Source organism: Cyanistes caeruleus, chromosome 1, assembly GCF_971803275.1.
Source record: "Cyanistes caeruleus chromosome 1, bCyaCae1.hap1.1, whole genome shotgun sequence".
In the NCBI taxonomy this organism is placed as follows: domain Eukaryota; kingdom Metazoa; phylum Chordata; class Aves; order Passeriformes; family Paridae; genus Cyanistes; species Cyanistes caeruleus.
This window is the reverse complement of record NC_141701.1, coordinates 43,681,583-43,705,689: the sequence shown is the minus strand read 5'-3', so window position 1 is coordinate 43,705,689 and position 24,107 is coordinate 43,681,583. Positions and strand designations below refer to the sequence as shown.

The 24,107-nt window shown below is 40.4% G+C and overlaps 1 protein-coding gene across 2 annotated transcripts in view; it reads right to left on the bottom strand.

Moving 5' to 3' along the window:
• The window catches only part of GAREM1 (GRB2 associated regulator of MAPK1 subtype 1), a 101,873-nt gene that overhangs the window by 63,755 nt on the left and 14,011 nt on the right, over nt 1-24,107 (bottom strand). For both annotated transcript variants that reach the window (XM_086889297.1, XM_086889303.1), the window contains exon 2: nt 14,964-15,104. In XM_086889297.1, coding sequence (XP_086745423.1) covers nt 14,964-15,104 — 141 coding nt within the window. The remainder of the gene's footprint in view (nt 1-14,963; nt 15,105-24,107) is intronic.

Genomic DNA, 24,107 nt, shown 5'->3' with positions numbered 1-24,107 from the left:
GCTTACTTGTACTCAAGGGGAGGCCCCAGGCAGTAAATGCTTATCTTCTCCTCCACTTTATTTTATGAATGAATCTAAGTATCACTGTGACTGGATCAACAACTGTGGAAAACAATCAATACCCATCATCACCACACACAATGCAAACACTAGAAATATGCACATAAACCAAGCATATGGCTCCTACGACACAGGCCCTTCAAAGTGAGGGTCTCTGTTTACATGCAGTACAGCTCCTATCCATCAGAGCAGCTTATGAGCACAACAGGCATTTAAAGCTGAAAATGTTCTTACCCTGAAAAAGTAGCCTTGTGTTAAGCAAGGCAGCAGATAACTCTGCTAGTGATTTGGGCAGAGCAATCCTCTCAGAAGCATTCATATAGTAGCTTGGTTTTCAAAACTTGGGGAAGAGAAATTTAATTTTCTTAGCCCTTAAATACTTACTTAAGAATTAAGTAAGTTAAGTTACTTAAGAAACTTAAGTTTCTAATTCTAGGACTTAACCTTCCTTCCTCACTCCCTTAAGAGCTTTTTCCAAAATGGAAAGTGGGGACTTTGAATTTCTTTTGCAGAAACTTTCTAATAGAAACACCAGCTTCTTTACACACCCACTCAGAGGTATACAAGTTGTGGCAACGTGCCATAGAGGAATTTCACAGCACCACATACATCTTTCACCATCTCCCTCAAACAGATCAGTTAACTTCATTTTGTGCTCTTAAGATCTGTGACATTAGATACCTGAAGCTAGATGAAATACTGAAATACATTAAAGTACTATATTATTGTTAAAACCTGCACATGAAAGAATTCTTCTGGCTTTTTTTGAGAAACAGAGATGGAAAGTGCAAAAGCCTGATTTTGAGTTGCATTAAGTTTTCTTTAAATTTTTTAAAATTTAAATTTTCTTTTTCAGATGAATTCAAGACAAAGGAAATAAAACTAGATACCTTATGAGTTTACTCCCAGATAGGAAACCATCAGCTATTTACTGTACAGTCAGCAGGACCTACCAGCTCCTCATTGATTCTATTTAATTCATCACGCTAAAGGAGTGTACATACCCTTTACGCTTTAAAATGGAAAAACCTAAATTAAAAAAAAAAAATTAAATCCCCCACAAGCATCCCAACAGCAAAGAACACAGTTTAGCTCAGTCAAATTGGTAAAATTAGGTAGGCAATTTTGTTGCATTGCTTTTTTAGTTATTTGCCTATATGAGCATACCTTTCTTAAAATATATTTACATTTTCCCCCTGAAAGGTTCAACCCACTCAAAATGAATGATTTTTATTGCTTACACACCAAGAATAAGTATCTGGGAGTAGTCTGCCTTCAGGTATACAGATACTTTGGAAATCAAATCAAGGTGAGATCTAATACTGAGACTGTACATATACATATATATCTATATATATATAAAAAGAGAGAGAAAGAGAGAGGCTAGTACTCACACCTTGCTATGATAATACGACTTGGCAAATGCAGAGGGTCAAATGCCTCTGCTCTCCCCCTCTCCATATTGTGCTGCTATAATTGGTCACCAGCAATGTGACATAAAAAAGGTTTGTATGCTCGCACTCAGCTGGCTCCTGTCCAGGCAAGGCCTGGGGAGGGAGAGCTCCCCAAGAATCCCTGCTGGACACAACAGTTGGAAGAAAGCCTGCAAGACTGAAGATTAACAGTCTGCAAAAAGACCTCCAACATCCAGGCTGCGTTGGCCAGCTGAAAAGCTCATCCCCAGATTTCGAACCAGTCTGTCAGACACCAGACCTGGCAGCGCCTGAGGCCAGCAGCGCAGCTCTGTTTCCAGGCTGCTTAGATAACAACTGTGCAGGCAAGGGATGGACTGGGAGAAGTTATTTTAAGTTGCAATTACGAGTTCATACGTTATCAAAAGAGCTGGATGAACACAGTCAGTGCTGCTAATAGCTTCCTTTTCTCTTCTGAAAGAGCCACAAGGATTTTAGTCATGGCAACTAAAGACAAAGTAAATAGCACCAGGTGAAGGGTTAGGTGCACATTGTGGCTGCTACCATCCCAGTGAACGCCAGTAATTCCTATTCTTTTTTCAGGCAATCCTACTGAAACAGGTCTGAAACACATCTCTATTTTTCTTGTAGAAGTACATAACCAGCCTCTTTCCCATGGAGGATCCAACAAACCCACCATGTAGTGGCAGTGCTTGAGATAAAGGACTGCACAAGCAGCCCTCACTCTTCAGCTGAGGGATGGGTAGCCACAAGTGCACACGGAGGGTGGGAAGGTACTTCACACTTTCAGAACAATCACTGAGTGGCCTGGAAAAGTGTTAAAAATCAGAGCAAGAAGGAAAAGCAGCACTACTGGACAAGAGGAACTTCAGAAGGGGTTAGCAGCAAGATGATGGAGCACAAGGTATTCTCCCTTTGCTACACACAAGCTAATTCCAACATGAGAACAACGACTAATGTCAGAGCCAATACTAAAAGTCATTGCCACAACACAGAATATTCTTCAACAGGCAAGGTTAAATGTTGAATGACAGCCTGACCTTGCCACTAGTTCATCTGAAGTCATAAGGCTGAATGAGGAAGTTGGGCATAAATAAGTTTTTACTTGCCTGAATCCTTACACAGCTGCACCTTGGCAATGGATTTCTCTTAGATCAGTCACACAGCCATTACTAACAGCAGAGACTGATCATCATAAATTTTATGCTCCCATACTGGTGGAACCCATGGTTTACAAACAATGGTCCCACCAATCCTCTAGACCTACTACTGGCTACCAAACACAGTATTTTCTGACAAGTATTTATTGAAATTCATTTTAATAGGATTTTATAGACCAGCTGCAATCATTTACTACAGCCTTTCAGACTACTGTGACTTTCAGAAGGCAGACATTATGTTACTTCATTTTATTTGTCATTGAAAATTTCACATGCTCTAAAAAAGTATATATGGTACCCAGCCACCACTGAGAGGTAAAGAACTGTGTGTTTTCCAGTTTGCTAAAACAGGTTCTGCAATATTTTCTTACAGCTTAGGTAAAAAATCATTGCAGAAGCTACAGTGAAGTTATTGTCTTTCTTTAATACTTACTTTAAGATGTTTCCCACCCCCCTTCCTGAAAGGAAACTCACCAAAAAGTTGCAGGATTTGATTTTTTTTTTAAATCTGGCAAGAAGATGCTGCTCTAAGACTGTGCCACACACAAACTGGATGAGCAGCCAACTGCTGAGTGGGAGGCTCATTAAAAAAGGCCATTTGCTTGCCATATGTCTCTTTCTTCTAGACAGACTAATTCTAGTCATTAGAATTTTAACCAGAAGTGCAGATTAGCACAGCAACTTTTTGCTAAAATGGCACCAGAAATTTTCCTAGGCAGAGTATTGAATGCTACTCGGTGCTCAGAGCAAGTTAGCAGTCTGACAGGGGAGCCACGATCCCAAAGCAGGATTGGCAGAACGCCTCATCCTTGCAGGACTGGTGTTTCCTGTCCTCCCAGTGGGGAGCCCTTGTCCCTCCATCTCTCCCTCCTGCTGACATCCACCACCACCCATGCTGCTGCTACTGTCCCCTACCTCCCCCTCCCTCCTCTCCCCCACCACTACTGCCCTAACACTCCCAGAGCCAGCAGGATGCCAAAAGTCAGCACAAGCACATCTGGTCCCAGCCATCTACCTAGAGATCTTTGGATTCACTAGATCCATCAGATCCTTTGACACCTTTGTGTGCCTGTGATGATGATGGTGTGTGTACTGACACACCAGGAGACAAACAGGTAACCCATAGGCAGCCACATACTTCCTGAAGTGGGACAGTGGTCAGACAGCAGCAGTCAAACTGAAAAAAAAAAAAAAGAACCACCAACCCACCTCAACCCTTAGGATTTCGAGTTCATCTCAGCCTTTTTTTAGACTCAGATAAAGCAGCTTTGCAGATAGGAACACATGCATACTAGATTTTATTATAAATGTCACTTCTATTTACATGCTGTTTTAAGACACTACCAGTCTGAACTCAAATTCAGGTTTTCTATTGATTTTATTTAGAAAGTTTGTCTAAATTCATGTGTTATGTTTCTATAGCAACTTTTCTCATGGATGGTTCAACAGCACTGCATAGAAAAAATTACAGAACAGTTACTGACCATTTCCCAAAATCCTAAGTCTCACAGTGTCTAGTGAAGCCTAAGGCTGATTTAGTATCATACAGCAACTTCATTCCTACACAGAGTATTTCTCACCCAGACCCCAGGACATGCTTTAGCTCTTCTCCTACAGTGACTCTGAGAGACACATCCTTCTCAGCAATTGGTTCTGGGTTTCTAAGCCATATTTGTAAGAATCTCTCAACTCAGATCCACGAATCTAATGCAGCACTACTATTTTTTTTGTTGTTCTATTTTTGGCAATGCTATTTGTGTAGCCAATGTCTTAATTTTCCCATATACTTTGAGCCCTAGTATTTAATTTATCAGAGACATAGTAGCTAAAGAACTGGATTATTCAAGTCACCCTGCCCATCCACCTCATCCCTGTTTCACTTTTCCCATCAAGCTTCACAGTGATCCCACTTGGCCTACACAGACTTTACTTTTTGAGTAAAAGGGGCCCACACAGCATTTTAACAGCTTTCCCATGTCAGTACTTTTCGCTGAATGCTTTGTCCTCCACAGACACACACCTCACACTTGCCTATGCTCAAAAGGTTATAAATACTTTTAAAAATTAAATAAAATACACAGACCAACTATTCTGGCAGAACATAATGAATGTACTTCCCATCATTTTGATGAAGACTTTCAGATGGGATTTTTCATCCTACTCACACATCCCTCTTTCTTTTTGAACATGTGTGCAGCCATCATAACAAAAATGGGACCTTTCACATGATAAGCTGATCCACACACAGCAAAAGAGGGATCAGGTGAATGCCATGGAAAAGGCAACAATGACCAGATGCAGCTGGCTTGATTTATTTCAGTCACTCAAATGCAGCCAGCCAGACTTGGCTGGCTAGTCCCAGTCCACTGCAATACAGAATCCACGTGAGATGAACCGGAAAGGTTGAACTGGTGACAAATATATAAAGAGTGTGACGTCAAGATGCCTCCCCTGAAAAACATAACCTTAACACATGGATTTAAAAGGTCTTTCTTACTCTACATAGGCTATCAACCATCCAAGATGACAGTAGTGTCTGTGAGCATTGTAGATTTTGTGACAGCTGGCTCAGCAGCCTGGCATTCCTTGTTTGAGGGCATTTATGAAAGCCTTCTTACAATGGATTTCCTTTTTTGCCCCTGCTCTACCTAGCTTTGGACTCAAACTGCACACTTGGGTTCGACAGAAGAATGGAGGCTCACCTGAAGTAAAGGGGATGGAAGACAGAACTTGACATCTGTACATAAAGCTGAAAGAAAGTAAGTACAGGCTCTCAGTTTCTCTGTTGCACAGGTCCTTCAGAGCAAGAAGTTAAATACCCATGTTTCTCCTCTGCAGGTAATAATGGTCACCTTTGCTATTAGTGTTAATAGCTTCCCCCCAGCTCCCTGCCACTGAAAGAAGTTCATCTCTGCCAACTGAGAACAGAAAACTTCTGTACAACAGCCCACAACAGAGGAAAGTGCCAGTTTTTCCACTTCTTTAACTTTCAAAGCTCACAGAAGTGCCTTTCCCTGACACAGCAGAATCACTGCATTGGATCACAGGCTAAATTAAACACACAAATTACATTCTCCATATAAACAGTTATACATGACTTAAATAGCACGGTTTTATTTTCCTATTGGCACCAATTGGTACAGTAGTTCAGTCAAAGCTTAGGACATCAGTGATGTCAGCTGCTTTAATTGGCAGCACTGACGTGACCGGCTCTTGTTCCCAGACGCGAAGAGTGCCGGTTTCCATAGGGAGAATACTGACTGAAGAATTCCTACCACACTTCCTATCAGTTGTTTTCAGCAGCAAATATTGGCTCCAGCAGGATGAAAAAAAAAAAAAAAAGAAAAGAAAAGAAAAAAAAAAAAATCATCTGTTTGGGCATCCAAAAATTCACAGGATGACGTCATCCTGTGAGACAAGATTTCTCTGCAGCTCCCTCCCTAACCACACATGACCTATCAAAATTCCTGCTCTACATTCCTGCCAGCTGGGTTCTGTATTTACTGAAGGGAAAGACATCAATAATTTTTGCCTTGCTTGTTTGCCATGTTAGCTCAGTTGTAACAGTTCCCCCTCCAGCCCCCAGAAGGAAAAGAGACAGTCTGTCTGAAAGAGATTTCATAGACTAATTATAGAAAGCTCATGGCAATTTCTTCCCTCACAAATTCCCATGCAGATTTAGTCCATGTAACAAGTCATCAGGAAAGGAAAAAGTGAGGATGAACTTGAAACAAAGTGAAACCAAAAGCAGAAGAATCAACCAAATGAAATGTGCAATAGCTTATAATCAAAATCCCCAAGCATTAAAGGCTGTACTTCTTTGCAAGAGTCTTCATCCACTCTTAGCATGAACTGTGACCCAGGTAAGAGTCATGGGGTAGCTGCATTGGTGATTGCTTCATTCCTAGCAGTCACATGTGCTTGCTTTCTTCTCCACCTGGTACTCTGTATGAAAATTCATGCAGAATTTATGACAGATTAACAAAAGGCATCATTGCCCATACAAACCACCAACTCAAAATACACCATTTCTCAGAATTTAATAAAAATTCTTCCCCTAAGTTTGCACAGAAGGGAAAGCATATTTTTTTCAACTGATTAAACATAGTCTTTACCTTTATTTTCTCTTTACTCTTTATCACATCAAGTGATAACTTCAAGACCAGATGGGTGGTGTTGAAACTGTAAAATTCCTACTTAAGGAAAATTGGTGTGATGTTCCAGATTGCGATTACAGACTATAGGCTCTTTGACCATCTTAATTATCCTTTGAGACTTGTAACTGAATGCTTTTCTGTCAGGGAAGGCAAGGGGTGAAGCAGCTTCTCACTTTATTCATGCCTTGCTTAGTGCCTAGAAACAGGCACTGTTTCCCTGCCTCAACCTTGCTTGCAGGAGCTCACCAGCTGGGTAGTCTGTAGTGTTCATGTACCTCCTCCCTTTTGAATTCTGAAGTTAGACCTCATGAAAGAGGAGAACAGCTGTCTCCTGAGAACTCAGGAGCCACATTTCCAATTTCCTTGTGCCTAGTGCTTAGGGTAGCTTCAAGTCAATAGAAATGCGGGATCAGACCAGAACCTCAAGTGCAGCACTGAATACACCTCAGATTCCCAGTGGGGATCAGCCTTTTTCTCTCAGCTTCCCAGTGGTTAAGTTAGGCAGCTTTTAAGACCCTCTCCCAAGCACTTAAGTCTTTCCAGCATCATGCAAATGAGCCCAGCACTCACTCCCTTGTTCCAGCCAAGAGCTAAGGCAAAGTAATTCAAGCAATGCCAAGCAAGTCCTGTGTGATTCAGGCCATCTCCCAGTCTTCTGGGAACCAGTTTCCTGGCTGCTATTCTACCCTTCCCTCAACTGCAATCTTTCAAAAAGTCATCCTCCCCAGTTAATTTCTTTTGTACGAGCCTCTAGAACTTTTTCCTAATTGATGCAGCTCTAATCGGCTTTTTTGCTGCCCATGGAGATCTGAAACAAGCAAACAAAATGAAACAAAAAACCCCACCAACCACCTTACAGTGAACACTTGTAAGGTCACAGCTGAATTTCAGCAAGTTTCAAGTCCACAGACTTTGAGTAACAGCCAAGAACTGTGGAAGTCCAAGAGGAACATGTGATACTAGAAGTCATCTGTTGTAAATGATGCGGGTTTTCCCTCTCTCTCCCTACTTCCCTCCTCACAAATAAAACACAAAGTTAAATGCTGAGCCAAATCTTAGGGTGCTTTGTTTTTTTAATACAAGGATAAGATTATACTTGTGCTGAAATCAAAGCAGAGGAGAACAAGAGATCAAGACTAGTGTATCTGAAAGTATCTTCCCACCTAGTACCTCACTGCAAAAGGATTGAAAAATATCCCTGTCATCACAAGCTTTAGGTCCCTTTGTGCTTAAGGCATCAAGCAAATTCCACAAAACCAAGCACATTTTATAGTGGAACTGGTGTCTACAAACCAAAGACTCTTATTCCAGGCTAGAAAGCAAGAGAGAAAATGCAAGTATTTTATTTCCATTAACTTCTGGAACATAATCAGACTTTTCCTCCTCTGCTTGAAATATTACTACCCTGTGAACTAATCCTACTTTTCTCATTACATCAAAGTGCAACAGTCTTTGAGGGCTGCAGACTCTTACAGCAGTTCCAGTTTTGCTGTCTGGCCCATCTGAAATATCTGAAAGGTAAATTGGAACTAAAAGAGTGTTGAATGTGGTATCATTAAAAAGCTGGATACAAACTTTGATATACCCACCCACCAAACGGAAGATCAAGCAAATTCTACAGGTTCTGTAGGGGATACCAAGAATCTCACAGACATAAGGCTGTGGATACACAAAGAAAGAAACAGTTTCACAGTCTGCTGATTTTAATTTATGAAGATGGTAACTTTAGGGAAACTAGACACTGCAAAAAAAGTTTGGCTGGGTCCAGAGAGATGAAGTCAAAAGTGAAAGATTCTCAGCTGTGCAACCTGATGAAGAATTGCTCAGCATCATTTCACTTGACACGAAATTTGAATAATTTCTCCACACTGAAGAGATATTTCTGATCCATAGCTTCCATCCTGGGAAGCTGCCAGCACATGACTCTAGAAGAAAAGGGCGGGGGGGAGGGGATGGAAAGAAGGAAAACACATGTGTACTTTCCTTAGCAGATACAAAACAAAATGCAAAGTAAATTGGATTCTCCAACACAGGTGATCTGACAAAAGGGGAATATTTCATTAAAATTAGGTAAAAAGCTGCTGCTTCACCAGACTGGCTAATAGGGGGAGATGAAAGAACAGGAAGAACAAGTGCACCCACAGATCCAAAAAGAAATAATTAATTTTTGCCAGCAATCTCACTGAATGCATTTTGATTCTGCAATTTGACATTGCACTGTAGATCAATAGAGAAGTGTTTTCAAAATGTAAATGGGCACAGAAAGTGAAATAACAGACAGGACCATGGGAAAGTCTGACAACTTGAAGGAAACTCTCCGAGGAAAAAAAACCAAGAGAAATATGGATATTTGCTTGTATATAAGAGTCCATCCAGTTTTTCAAGGGGACAGCTTTGAGAAGTCAGAAATACAAAGAATTTCCAGACTACAATGCAGTGATTTCCTAGAATAAAAAACTAAGCCTTTGTGGGGAAAATGAGGTAGCAACAAACTAAAATCAAGTCAATAACTATATTTTAAAGCATAAACATTTCCAGAAAAACATATAACAAAGCTATATGGGCAATTACAAGTGTTATGGACATTACTGATCTCAGAGTTGAGGAGGCACAAACTGTTCAATAAAATGAATGCCCCCTCTCTCTCTGCAATATTCAGGCACTATTTTACAATCAGACTTTTAAATTAATATTAAATGCACTTTTTTCTATATGTTTATGGGGAGAGAAAGGCTGCTGTTCTCAAGAAACATAACACAGTCAAGTATTCAGAACTACAGAAGTCATATTTCTCTTCTGAAAGCATGAAGGGTATATGCTGGTGGCAATGCTCTTTTATTAGAAGTATTTGTGAAAAGTTTTCAAACTTCCAATTGCTTTTCAGGTACACAACCCTTTTCAAGAAAAAAAGAAAAAAACAACACAAACTTGATTACTGGGGGGATTAAATGTGTGGGTAGGTTTATTTTTCTGTTTTCTTCTGAGGATATCCATTCATTAATCATTTACCAGCCCACGTACACATGGCAGCCTGCCTCTCTCAGGAGTACTGCATGTGAGCCCTGCTCTCTAGCAAGTGATATTCTACTGCAGAGCACAAAAGCCTAGGGAGAACTATGTGATAGCTCAGTGCCAGGTCAAGTTCAAAGCAAAACACAAATTAAAGTGCAAAACATTTCATATCAGGGAGTGGTGTGCCTGTTGGCTGGAAAGGACTCACCTAAGTTCTTTTCTCAGTTCTCTCTCTAAGGCAGTGTCCCTCCCTGTCTTAGATCTCACCCAGCTCTTTGAACTTAAAATTACCCCATCAGAGCTGTGCTGCTCAACTCACTCAGAAGAACAAGCACAGCTTTCCCTGGCACCACCTGCTCTTCCCAGGGAGGCAAAGCACCGGACAAAGCACTCTTTGTCCAGCACCACCTTCCTTGATCAGCAGACAGCATTAAATTGCATCTGAGGGAGTGGAGAGTCTGAATTGAACTTAAGCAGGCTCTGTCCCCAAAGTAACACAAGCTGGCAGCAGATACCATAAAGCTGACGAGCAAAGGATGTGTGCAGTCTATTGTTTGCTCTTCTCCCCAGGACCAGGAAAAAAGCTCTACAGCAAACTTACAGAAGACCCAACATACTGTAAACATTTAAGAGTGCTCAGCATCACCCAAGGAAAAATCTGAGCTCTTCCAGACCTTCCAAACCAGGATGCAGCAGGTCAGGGTGGCTAAAGGGGAACAGCAGCTGCTGTCTCTGTCACCATCTCAAGACAACTGGGAGATGCCTAACTCACACCATGCTCTCCTCCCTCAGTGTGCAAGGGATGGCTCTTCCAGGGTGGGTAGCTACAGGCCTATGGGAATGGCCTTGGAGGCAGCCATGCCTTTGGACCTTTGGAGAGACAAACTTCGGCACGTTGCCATATCTTAAGGAGCTGTCCTGCTCTCCTGTTGCCAAGGCAAGTTCACTCTCGAGAAGATCTGCAGAAAGTGTCTTCCTCTGTGCTCTGTGCTAGCAGGACATGGGGAGGAGCAGGCCCATGAGGCACCGCTCTGTGATTAACAAATCAAACCAGTAGAAACAGGTTTCAGTGGGGTGTTTGTACACCAGTTCCAACACCAGAGAAGGGCCTTCTGACTCATTCCCATCCAACACCCCACCAGGGAAAGGTTCACATGACAGGGTTTTATATTTCCTCATTTAAAAGACATTAAGAAAGCTATCAGTACACTTGGGAAAGCAATCAGAGCAGGGCACCAGTGATTAATCTGTATTAGCAATTGCACACCTTCACTCTGGTGGGGAGGTGTGAGCTCACAGGAGTATTTTCAACATCCTGGATGTGTCACAGTGTGGCACACCCTGGAGTAGGGTGTTACTTTCTAATATCATTATAGAAGTATTTTTGTTATTAGTTGCCTCCTGTGTGGGCACAGATGGCACCAGATACTTAAGAGGCATTCCCTCCAAACTCTGGGCAAAACTGAGTAGAAGACTTCTGAGTAGAAGACTACAGAAAAGAAAAGGATTTTTACATTTGTGTGTTTGGTTTGTTGTTTTTTTTTTAACATCATCTCAAAGGAACAGCTTTCCTCTCAGAATGGAAAAAAACAAACAGTTGAGAAAATGAACCATCAGTTGCAACAACAGAAATAAGGCCTTAAAAAACCCTAGCATTAAAAGTCCTGTAATGATTTGATTAAACATGGGAGTGAGTATTTGGGGCAAAATTACCTAGATGCTGCCAACTCATCCTAAATTATTTTTTTCTTTCATTGCATGCACTCACCAACACTAGCATGGCCTTTCAAAGAAAAGACTGCACCTTGTAGGTGGGGGTATGCGCACACTCCACAGCCTTCTGTGCCACTTTTCCTGTGCAGCAGGTTTTAAGCAACCACATCCAACTTGATCATCCACTTTCACATCAATTATCTGCACACATAAACAGCTGTGACCACGTAGCACAGGCATTTACAACAGACTGAACCCAAGCCATTTACAGCCAGAGCAGAACACCTCTGCGGCTTGAGCTGATGAATCCTCAGAAACACTTTTAATAGTTTTGAGCTGTAGAGCTTAGGAAGGTAATGCAAGAAGACTCAGACAACACCCAAGGGCCACAGTATTAAAACTCTGAGAGAGTCTCTTCAGTGCCTTTCAGTTATCACAGAACACATCTGAGATGTGGTCACCAGCATATCCCTGGGACACATCTTCCTATGCAGAACTTCAGCAGAAGAATGAAAAATATCCTTCTTGGCAAGCAGCAGCACAGCAAAGAGTAATTCTGCAAGGTATGCCCTGTATCATCCAGACTGAGATCATAAACCAGTATTTTCCAGCGACTACCAGGGGAGACATTTATCAAGGTAAAGGTTACTGTGCTGCCTAAGGAAAATGTAACCAGTAATATTTATCATCAGCTGGAGGGTATTGGTAACACACACTCGCTTTAAGAGTAGAAATTAAGGGTATCAGAGTATCAGGAACAACACAAAACTAGTTCAGAGAGCTGATAAGACCTTCCTGTAAATATCAAGTGTGAATTGTGTACCTGAAGAAAGTAATTGACACCAAAGAAATGTCCATCTGCTGTGACTGGACTCCGGTGAAACACATTCTTTCACACCAGGACAGGACATTAATTTTGATATGCTCTCCATTCTATATGCATGTGAAGACTTCTATTGTTTTAAGTGCCATAAACACATTAGTTGTTTGGTTTTAATTACATAAAAGTTTAACTTCATGCTACATTAATATCTACCCTAAAGAGAAGCAGGCTGGAGAGAATATTCAAGAGAGAATGGTTACACTAACAGCTGTCATATATGATCTTTAACAGAAAAAATTATCCATGTCTGCCACTACCAAAAGAAACAATCAGGGTAGCACTTTCATTTTAGGGAAAGCACCACCAGCAAGACTGCACAACTCAAGTTCTAGTAATAAAATTTCACTTAAATGTAAAATACAGCATTCCCCTTCTTTAGTAAGGCTTTATTGTATTTGTTTTATTGTATCATTTAATAAGTGTATCAAAACCTGTTTTAACAAGTAGCAAAATAAGATTTACTTTATGCTCATATTTATATACATATGAGTGATGACTGTGGTACTTAAACTGTAATCTCAGGAAAATAAAATCAGTTTCAGTGTATCCTCCTGCTCAACTGTTGCAACCAAAATCATGTTGCAATTTGTGACATTGAAATTCTTGTAGGGTTTAAAAAAAAAAAAAAAGGTATTCTATTAAAGCCAAAACAAACCTAGAAAGTCATTTCTATGAACTCTTATGTTCCATCTCTAAGGGTCATTCTGGTAGGCAGTACATCTTAGCTGGCACCTCTGTCTGGTCCTCCACAGCAGCACAAGTTAATCTTTAGGGTAGGGAGAACACCTCTAACTTCATTTATAGATGCTAGCATCCAAGTGCCAAACTGCAGTGCTTCACTAACTAATCCTTCAAACACATAGATTCATCTCTCATGTAGGCAAGCCCATCAGACATGCTCTGGTTCTGCAAGCTAGCACAGACCATTTTCGTGAAGTTCCTTTGGCAACATTGGAGCTCATCATGTGTTCAGTAAGTGCCCTCACTAGGTGGAAGCTTCTGAACCTCCAGATATTTTCATCTCATTAATGAGAGTTTTGTGGCAGGGAACTTTCTTTGACAGCAGAACATATTTTGCTAACTAAACACACCCTCTTTTCCTGCATTAACACAAGCCAGGAAGAAAAGTGCATTGACACTTCTGCAGTATCTCAGGGGATAAATTCTGATTTTGCTGGTATCTTGTGTAAATTTAAGACATGAATGAATGGAAACACGAAGAGTCAGGAGACCCTGCTTAGCATATCTTTGCTAACTTTAAAAATAAAGAACCAAACCAAGCCTTCAGTAAACCCCTTTCATACCAATAACCATTTTATTTTCTGTTCTCCTTTTTCCAGGAATCAATGTAAGGATTTTAAAGCACGGAATTCACATTGAAGGAAGTGAAGTGTTTATCTGTCCACACCACTGGAGCTAATGTATCCAGGAGGTGTAAAAAAAAACCCCAACAAATCAATATTCCTAAGCATAAGCACTAGAAAATGTTTATTATAAGAAAGTTAACTTCAGAGAGTTTTAAAGCTGCATACATTATGACACTATATGCCACTATAAAGCCTTTAACTGAATCTTAGAAAAATTAACATTCCAGCAGTGAACTCCAAGGAGAAACAGTACCTAAGAAGGCAACTGGTGTAATTTTCATCACTGGAATTGGCTGCATTGCAGCAGTACTGGTGTGACAGACTCAAAGCAATTCAGCCAGGTCTTGTCCAACTCAGCACACCCTCAGTACAGAGTGTTTTAAAGGAGACTGTAGCAGAGCCAAGTACATTATTCATTGATAACTGGTTATACAGAAGACTAATTAGAACACTGAGCCCACATCTTTATTTTGTAGCCATGGCTCTTTCAGCTCACATTTTCCAGCTTTTAAAAGTTTTCTATCTATTGCTGTAAGATAAGCACTTCCCACTCACATTGTATTGTTCTGTTCAGCTTGTGAATAAGGACACTAAGCAGCAGGAAAAAGTATTAAAAATAATTTCCTAGGAAAGTAAAAATAATTTGAAATCATAAAATAAATATGGATTAGTTGGCTCATAGCTAGTTGGAACAACAGTGTTTCTCTATCCCCCAAGAAGGCAGACGAAGACAAGGCACTAGTGAAGAGCACTAATTTAAAACTGCAGTATTATTACGAAGAGTGCCTGACGTTTAACATGGAAATATCAGAAAATCCCCTCCAGCTTGAATGTAAAATCTATTCCATCTTTGACCAAACATTTCAAGGCAATTTCAAACTTTCACACTTGTGTCTCCACATTCACACATGAGAAGTGCTGGCAACTCATTACGCTCAAATTGAAACCAATTCCTCTACACAGCTATGTCTTCTGTCAATGTGCTGCTCAATGAAATACATCTATTTAGCAGCCCTGCAAGCAAGTCAGTATCTCTTGCTCTGTAACATTACTAAAAAGCTAATTCACTGACAATGGCACGAGAGGCTTAGCTTCACTCTCTCAAATATAATGATCAGTGTAAGTGGTAGGCAATTAATTAATTTTGAATTTGTATTTCAGGTCAACAATAGCTTTACCTGCATAATGTACAGGGATTTCTATCTTTGGCCCGATGACGTAGTGACCCTCCTCCAGACTGTGAGCTGTAATTGTTGTCCACTGCCGACACGAATGAATCAGAAGATAATCGCTCTCCCGAAGACCTTCTACAGTTTCTCCTGCAAAACAGATGTAGGGTTTTTTTAAAAAAATAAAACAAACTGCACTTACTGCATGATGAATTAGGAAACCATCACAACAAACATTTAATTCTTATTGGTGTTTATTTTTTTCCAGACTTTTTGATAATTAAAAATTCAATTAAACAAATTTCAACTCCAGTATTCACTTTTGCAACTTAATCACCTTACCTTCCAGAAAAGAAACATGAAGCAAAATACCTCAGTGCACACATACATTATCACAGAGATGCAATCCAGATTACTGAGTAGTGGCTTTGGGGCTCCTTTTTCAACTTTCTGCATAAACATATTTTTCATATTTCTGTTTTGATCTGCCTATCTCACTCAATACAAATACTTGAGAGGTCCTTTAGTTTTTAAATAAAGGAAAAAAAAAGCTCCAACACATTTTCATATTTGAAAAGAGAAGCATCACACTATCATACAGTAGTAAGTGGATATCACACTTTCAGATAGAGATTTCATCTTTGTCATTCTATGCTTTTGCAAGCCATTCAGATGTCTACAAACTTAATCCTATCACTTAAGGAAGATAAATAAATAAATAAATATTTTTAAAAAAATGCAAACACCTGAGTCCCCTCTCAGACTAAAACTGAACCAGAAGCCTACCCAGACGATGTGTAGCTCACCTTTCTAAGGCATTCTCTCATACTCTTGTACTCTGGTGTCTGTCAAACCCATCCCAAACACAGCCAAAGATCCAGCTCTCCTTTCTTCCCTTGTCCCTAACAATTTTGCATTTCTGCAGAGTATCCTCCCCTGTTCTACAGTTTGCAGTGTGTGATCAGGTCTAGAGTGCTTTGCTAGGTTTTCCAGCAATTCCAACAGCCATATTAAACAGACCATTTAAAGCGCCAGCTACACATCTCAAGCATGATATGATACTGATATATCAACAAAATTCCACAAGGAATTTTTTCCAACAGGAAGCTGTTCTGCATATCATCAGAGAACTGCTCTCATACACCCACAGTCTTGCACAGTACTTCTGCATTAAGCACACAAAAAGCCAGCCTTTCTCCAGGTGTCTTTGAAGCAGTCACTTGGATTTCCAGGAGCACTCAGTAGACACTAAACATGGGCCAAGAATAATGAAACTTTAAATTTAATTTTCCTTCTCTCCCACCAGCCCTCTGCAGTTACAGCCAAAAATAACGCAAATAGTTTAGCCCTGGAATCAAGTTTGGACAAAACTCATTGCCCTCAGCTACTACAATAAACTGTACTTTCTCCTCACTGTCCTGATATTCCTAAAAGTCAGCGGAAGAATGAGAATTTCCTCAGCCTGGGGCAGCAGACATTTCCTCTGTTCAATCTCTGCAAAGGAGAGCTACTTCCCATTGAGCTTTTTTTTTGCCTGGAACAGGCACTCTTCCACCGTAGGCAACAGCTTCTACACACCCCATTCCTGCCTGATTTCATGCTCCCATTCTATCAGAAAGCACCCTCCTACACAATTTAAAACAGAGCAACTGGTGTGTGTGAGAATCGTTAACATTTTAAATCAGGAGAGACCATTACAACCATCTGCTCTGTCACCCTTTGGCCACAGAATTCTGCTTATTTCCTCCAGAAACTCAGATCTGGCTAAACAAGGGACATGGCACAACCTGCAGAGTCCAAGAGATGGACTTGTATGGGTCTGCTATTCCATGGCCTGTTAAACATTAAAAACATTCCTGTTTCGCCCAACTCTGTCTTTAGCTTATAACCATGGGTAAACTGCTATGATAGGGGTGTAGAGGAAAAACAAAAAAATTAAGATTAAGAAGTCAGAAGGTAGACCAAGCTCTTTAGTACCAGCTATTCTTGCTCCTACAGAAGTACATTTCTAGGTTTCCTTCTTTTCCACAGAAAAAGCCACAGAAAGTAGCTTCCAGGTAAACAGGCCATTTCATGAACTGGCTTCCAGGTTTTCCTTGGACCACATTCCTCAGCAGCCCAGACAGGAAGGCTGCTTAACACCAGTTCCTGATCTCCTCCACCCACAGCACACTGGGATAAGGGATCTCATAAAGCCTAGGGAAGAGTGGAAAAATTACCATGCAGCACTCTTTTCCCATCCATATCTTGAAAGAAATGCAGATATATTGGCTGAAGGAATTATGCATCTGCTAAGTTTTAGCAAATTATCACACTTTGAGCATCTCCTGGTTTCTGCTCACAGGGCAGCCTCTAATATGTGTAAAAATTACCTTCATCCAGCTGCAAAGCTTTACTATTTTAAGGGAAATAACAATAATAATAATACTAATACTAATAATAATAATAATAATAATAAATGAATAATAAATAATGGTGTTATTTGAAACTCATGTTTCAGTTTTGAGACTTACACTCATGCTTCCTATAATCTGTTGCAGCAAGTAATTATTCTGTCCCACAACAAAATCCAACCAATGATATCTAAGGGAAGACCTAGTATTTTGCTAGTTTCACTGACAGTGGTGAACAAATTTGGAATAAAACACAAAGCATCTCTGGTATACTTTTTCTCTGCCTTACAATTTGTAGGTATAATTTCAGAATATTACCTAAAAGGAGCCTGGACTCTACATCCAGGATTGAAGGGAAACAATTACAGTATGGATCACCCTCGATGAATCTGAGTAAGATATTCTCAGGAAAATAAAGACACCCATTATGAAAAGGTGCTGCCAGCCATGGCTCACATGCTGTGATCTGTTTAAGTGGTTGCTCCACTAAAACTGGGTGGGACAGGTGAGTGTAGAAAGAGATTAGCAAGGCAGGCCCAAGAGCGACTACGTAATTGAGTCTGCAGCTGGAAGTAGCTGTATTTTTTTAAACAGAACCTTGGAAACCACAATTCTCATTACACCAATTATTTGCTGCAACCGATTACATCGGAAATGAATTTTGCGCTTTGCCACAGGAGACTGGAGGAGACAAGGTGAAGCAGATGTGACAGGGAGTTGACACTCCTCTTGGCTCCTTAACAAAGGGCAGGTCTGTCCTTACCAAGCCCTGATCTTTCCTAACCATAGGTGAGACAGATTCCTGGGATTTGCTTTGTAGGAAGAGGCTCCTTGTCACCAAGGGATTAAAGGACTCTCAAAACCACCTGGCTAATCATGGTACCCAAGATATGCAAGGAAAATGTGACAGAGGACAACAAAGCAACTCATTTCTTTCTTCCCTTTTCTTCTACTCTGTCTTCCCAATAAGACTTGCTCACTGATTTTCAAGTGGTTTCTTCCTGGAGAGGAGGACCTTCTAGGCTGGAGACACCTCTGACCCTTGCTACATGACTCCTGTCTTAGCCCAACCCAGCCCAGACTCAGCCAACCATACCTTGCAAAACAGCCACACACATTCAATCTGATTTTCCCCCTGCCACAGTGGCATAAGTTATGCAAGCCTTCCATTAATCACATTTTAGCTGTGTGGGAGAGAACTCAGCAGCCTTCACATTCACCAGCTACGCAACTCAGTTCTCACCTATTCAACACACTCCTACACTGCTGCTTTCATAAAAATAAGATGCCAAGAGAAAACAGAGAACACAGGCCACTCATCTTTAGTAACAGTTTTGTCTCTTATGATCCAGTATGGATTGGCTGCTCTATCTTTTCACCCTCTCCTCCCCGCCCCACATGCCTGCAATATAATTAAACCACTACAAAGACTCTACAGGCAAATACTTGTGCTGGTCTTTTACCCCCCCTCCCAAACAGAAGTCAAGAGAAGCAATGAACTTACCACATGCAATTCCCCACCTTTCCCCAAGTTGCCTACCTCTTTCCAAAATATGAGTCAAGTTTATTCATAATAATGCCCGAGACTAACACCCATGATTTGCTAGCAGCTCCTAAACCCTAAATCAAGTGTCAACACCCATCCTTGCCTGAGATTAAAAGCCTCACACCTCTGAACAGAAAACTTAGCCAGTATGCTCCAAAAGAAGCTGATCTCCCACGAGCACTCTGACCACAATCAGTGTTTGGGTACTTCACTCAGCACCACCAAAGCAGCACTGCAACAGGTCTTCTTCAGGTGCTCACTGCAAAGAAGACTCACTATCATTTTTTAATTGCATGACGCATTACTGTACAATTCCTAAAACCCTCCAATACTGCCAACACCACCTTTGTTGAAGGGTAGTTGCAAGGGAAACACTGATCAGGAAAGCAAAATAATTCATATGTTGATACCGTCATTAAAAAAAAAGAAAAAGGTAATTGCTTAATCAAGAGTCCCATGCTTATTAAATACTATCTACATTAAATGCCAATGCTACTTTAATAATTCTTTCCAGTTCCAGAACTGGATCATCCACATTTGGCAAATCTTGACTCTGTCATTGTAAACACTCTGATTTCAAATTAACAGCTAACAACTGTAGCAAGACTGATGGAAGAGGAACAGGATAAATCCAGCTACAAATTCCGAGAAGAAATTCTGTTTTCAGCTGCATTTTTTAAGAACTAGGTGAGAAAACAGAGGTCAACTACATGCAGGGACTGAGTTTATATATGTCAATGCTGCAACACAGAAAGACACTAATTTCTTTTGAAAAGAGACCTCTCTGCAAGTTGTTGACACTGCTTATTTTCTAAAGACACACACATTTTTATTTAGTTTAGCATTTCACAGTTCCAAAATGTCTGGGAATTCCTCAAAGCCTCAAGAGTAGAACTGAAGATTTGGTTTCAAACCTTCAGGTTTGAAGGATCTGAGCACTCCTGTCTCCTCTTTGCCTCCTCCTGGATCACTGAATATCTCAAGTTGGAAGGGACCCATAAGGATCATCAAGCCAAACTGCTCATTTCTCACAGGACTGCATTAAACTAAACCATATAAGTAAGTATCATCAAGATGCTCCTTGAACTCTGACAAGTTTGGTGCCTTGACCACTTCCACAGAAAGTCTGTTCCAGTGACTAACCACTTTCTCAGAGAAGAGTCTTTTCCTAATGTCCCATTACAATCCACTAAAGAAAATTCACACAGGTCCCATGTACTCTGTTTGCCAAAGACAACAACTTTTCAACACCAAACACTAAAGAAAATTCATGAAACAAATGAAAAGAACCAACAACAAGCCAACAACAAAACTTTTAAGGTTCTCCTCCTAATATTGAAAAACTAACATTCAAGTCACTGCAAAATGTTCAGGCCAATATGACTCACTTACTCACACACTGAAACTACACTGCCAAAAATAGGCAGTGATGTACAGGACTATAAACGCTTTATAATGCCACACACTTTGTCATTGTGGCTAAGAGTTTGCATCACTGTCTTAAAGCACAAGCTTTGCATCTGGAGACATTAAAATAGCAGGTAACAAGGTAATTCAGAGAAAGAGAAGTCGTCACATGCAAGGTTCCAGTAACACAACAGATCCCATTTACACACAGCAGATGAGCTAGACACCATTTCCTCCTGCCAGGAAGATGGTTACGGATGCATTCCACTCATCTCATTCATCACACCAGACTGCAAATTGAGCTTAATGCTGTCCCTTGCACATCAGTCCAAGCACGCTGAATTTGCTCTTTCTGGAGCAAAGAGGCTTACGGAAAAGGACTGGGAGCTCACAAGAAACTTAAGATGGCTTTTGTGAAATAACTGATGAAAAAGGTGCCTGTGAATACCCCAGGGAAAACTCAGCAAGACTTAGGGCCATGTGTTTTCATTAAGCCTGAACACCATCTGTGTGCAAGGTAACAGATGCCGTACAATTAAGTGCATCACCCGGACTGTCTTGGTCAGTTAAGTAGGTGGTGAGTTTAATTATTCCATCTAATGTTCCATAATCACATTACATATCATTACATAGAAAAATCTCAGCTATATTAAAAATCATGACTGGGTGCTCAGCCAGGTACCTACCAAACCACACAAAAGAATAACGTCAACCTTTTTCCCCCTAGAATTTGAATTAACATTTGCTAGGACTAAAGTGCTAACTGGAAAAAGAGGTGGCTGGCTGGTCAGGTGAGCACCTATGCTGTGAAATAATTAGGCAGAACTGTCAACATGTGGCTAGTGTTACAAGGGAAGGAGGTTTATCTGGCAACAACAGAAAGCTAAGCGAAAGAAAAACTATTAGAAGCCAGAAAAAAGAAAGACTTGAGGTTCTTACTTAGTCATCAAGCTCCTGTTGCAGCGAGGAGCTCTACTCACACACTATCTGCTTCACTGGGCATGCAGATTCCCTGGGCTTTCTCTAGCTGAGGACCAAACAAGCCATGCAGTAAGATAAACCTTAACATTACCCTACCCCATCAGGAAAACAAAAGGACAGCACCACATAGTATCAAATGCAATGCTAATCTAACTCTTCTTTTAAAAAAAAAAGAAAAAGATAGTATTACAGACTTGCATGGCTCTGTGCAAAGAGATGTTTTGTGTCAGTGGGAGGTCACACTGCTAGCACAAATACAAATGCCAGTGCTGCTTTTTCATGGCAAAAGATGGAACCTACAAAACCTGGCACTAGTAAGCTAATAAAAGCTGTCTTGTTTTTGGAAAGGCAAATCTGTGTTTCTACAGACATGGCTAGTCACAGAGCTCCCACACAAGGTAACACCTTAAAATGAATTCAACTTCTTTTCATCTTACTGGGAGATCCACAGAAGGTAAAAGATGAAGACAAGACTTCCTCTCATCACAAAAGCTTGGGGGGGAACCCATCTAAAAATGGGAAGCCCAGGGCTGAGCACTGATGAGACAGCACACCTGAGGAGACCACACACAGGTCAGAAACACCCAGCACCTGTGAGCAGCTGTGAACTGCAGGCATCACACACACTTCAGTCTCCTTGGCAATGAGGGTCTGGGAGCACCACAGCTACCTGCAAGCCTTTCCAAGGTATGCTTTGCACTACCACCAGGTGTTAAAACAAGGCTGGGTACCACAACATTCTTTTGTCATTAAAAAAATTAAAATAAGAAAGAAAAGATCAATCATAACTCAAGAGCCATTCTTATCTGAGAGTCTTTGTTTCCTCTCACTGGTGGGCTAATCCTTTGCACAATCTTCAAAGAGGTCTCAGCATTCTGGTTGTTGTTTAGCCAGTTATTTGTTTGAGCTTCTGATCTCTTAAAATACAACACAACAGAACACAAGGCATAATATCCACAACAAAACAGCAGATGGCAACTCCTTGTCCCACACAAACCAAGTAAGCCAAAATAAGAAGATGCACACCAGGCCGCATCACAAAGAACATTCACTGTTAATTTGAATTTGTACTTATTTGATTCAGAGACACACAGAAGCACCACTAGTGCTCAAGCAGTACTGCACTGAGTTTGTTGCTTTCACAGCATTAAGAATACAAGTTCTCTGAAAAAACATACAAAAAAAAAACCCTCAGAGTGTTAGCATGGGCAATAAGCTATTGAAAGAAAACTCCAAGTTCCTTGCAACAGTGCATGGGACAGCTTCCATCCCACTTGCACACTGCTGTCAACACGTGATCCTTCACCACTTCCAGCACTCAGATGTGTTACTGCCACAGAACTTCACTGGCACAACAGCTTCATCTTCTCCTGCAGATCATTTCTCTAATACTTAGAGCTTTCTTCTTTTATAATGATGAGTTTGAGATTTATGTTTTGTTCAAGAAAAAAAAAGTTTTTGCTAAGTCTGCATAATTAAATGAGGACAAATTATTTTATATTATTATTATTATTTAGAAGGCTATGCCACCTCTCCTAATAAGAACTCCATTATAATTATAAGAACTCCAGCTGAACTCTGAGGGAAGGTGGAGGAAGAAACTCAAACTTTTTTGTTTTCTGCACACTGCATGATACTGCAGACTATCGCTGGGTATTTTATCTATGGAGACGCACCTCAATGAATGTCAAAGACTAATAAATATTAAATTAGGGTGGTTTGCTTGCTTAAGCTTTGGCATGGTCCTTCGCTACTGACTCAAATCTCCATTGAGCTGTTCAGCCTGTCAGTGCTATTTCTTCAGAAAAAGCACTGGTCTATGATGTAGGTCAACAGAAAAAGTTCATTAGGTAGAGAACAACACCTGAATTTTTCAGTCTGACGTAGCAAAGGAAATCTGTAGGGAAAAAATTCACATCATTGTAATGTTCCTTAAAGGAAGAGTAAGAAAACCCCAGAAATATTGTGCTACATGATGAAGCCTACTTGTAGAAACATTAAACCTACAAAAATTGAATAATTTTTTTTTTAATGTCACTATGACTGAACAGATGCTTGTAAGAGTTACTCTTGCATAAAATGCCTAATGGCAGAGAAGTAGAAAGAGCATACAGTTGTAGAAAATACTACTACTACTGAAGAAAAACCGTCTCTGAAAGCCACTTTATGTTATCAGTCTGACTTTCTGATTCCATACAGACACAAAAAAAGGTTGATTAAAAAATTAAAATCAAGCTGATCAGAGAAACTTCCTCGTTTAAAAGAAAGCATAATGACTTGCGTGGGAGTGTATCATGTAAAGTCTAAATACAGACTGCCAGTAAGTTAAAAGGGTAAATGTTGTAATTTCTAGGAGCAAATATTGTCGTTTCTAGGAGTAAGATAAAAAAAAAACAAAAAAACCAACAAACGGCAACCCAACCAAAACAAACCACATTAAAATTTAAACATCTCAGGGCTATATAATGTAGTGTACTAAATTTTTAATTTAAAGTGGGTAGATTCATTAGGAAAGCCTGACAGTGGTCTCAACTGACTTTCCATGTCTGAGCCCAGTGGAAAAGATGAAAGCTCTGTACCCAGATACACAATCTTTTGAACTTGCAACACAAGGATCTAGAAAAAAAATCCAGTCATATCTAGGGCTATTGATAATCAGCCTCGCTTTTCAGTTTCCCTTCTTCCTTCTCAAATTCCCAAGTAGTTTTCAATATGTGCTTCAGCTAAATACTTCCATTCCTGCAGCACATTCATTTGGGCTGCTTCCCATTATCAGTGAGCATTTCTGTCATGATCCAAACTGCAACTCAGCACTCCTCTCTCCAA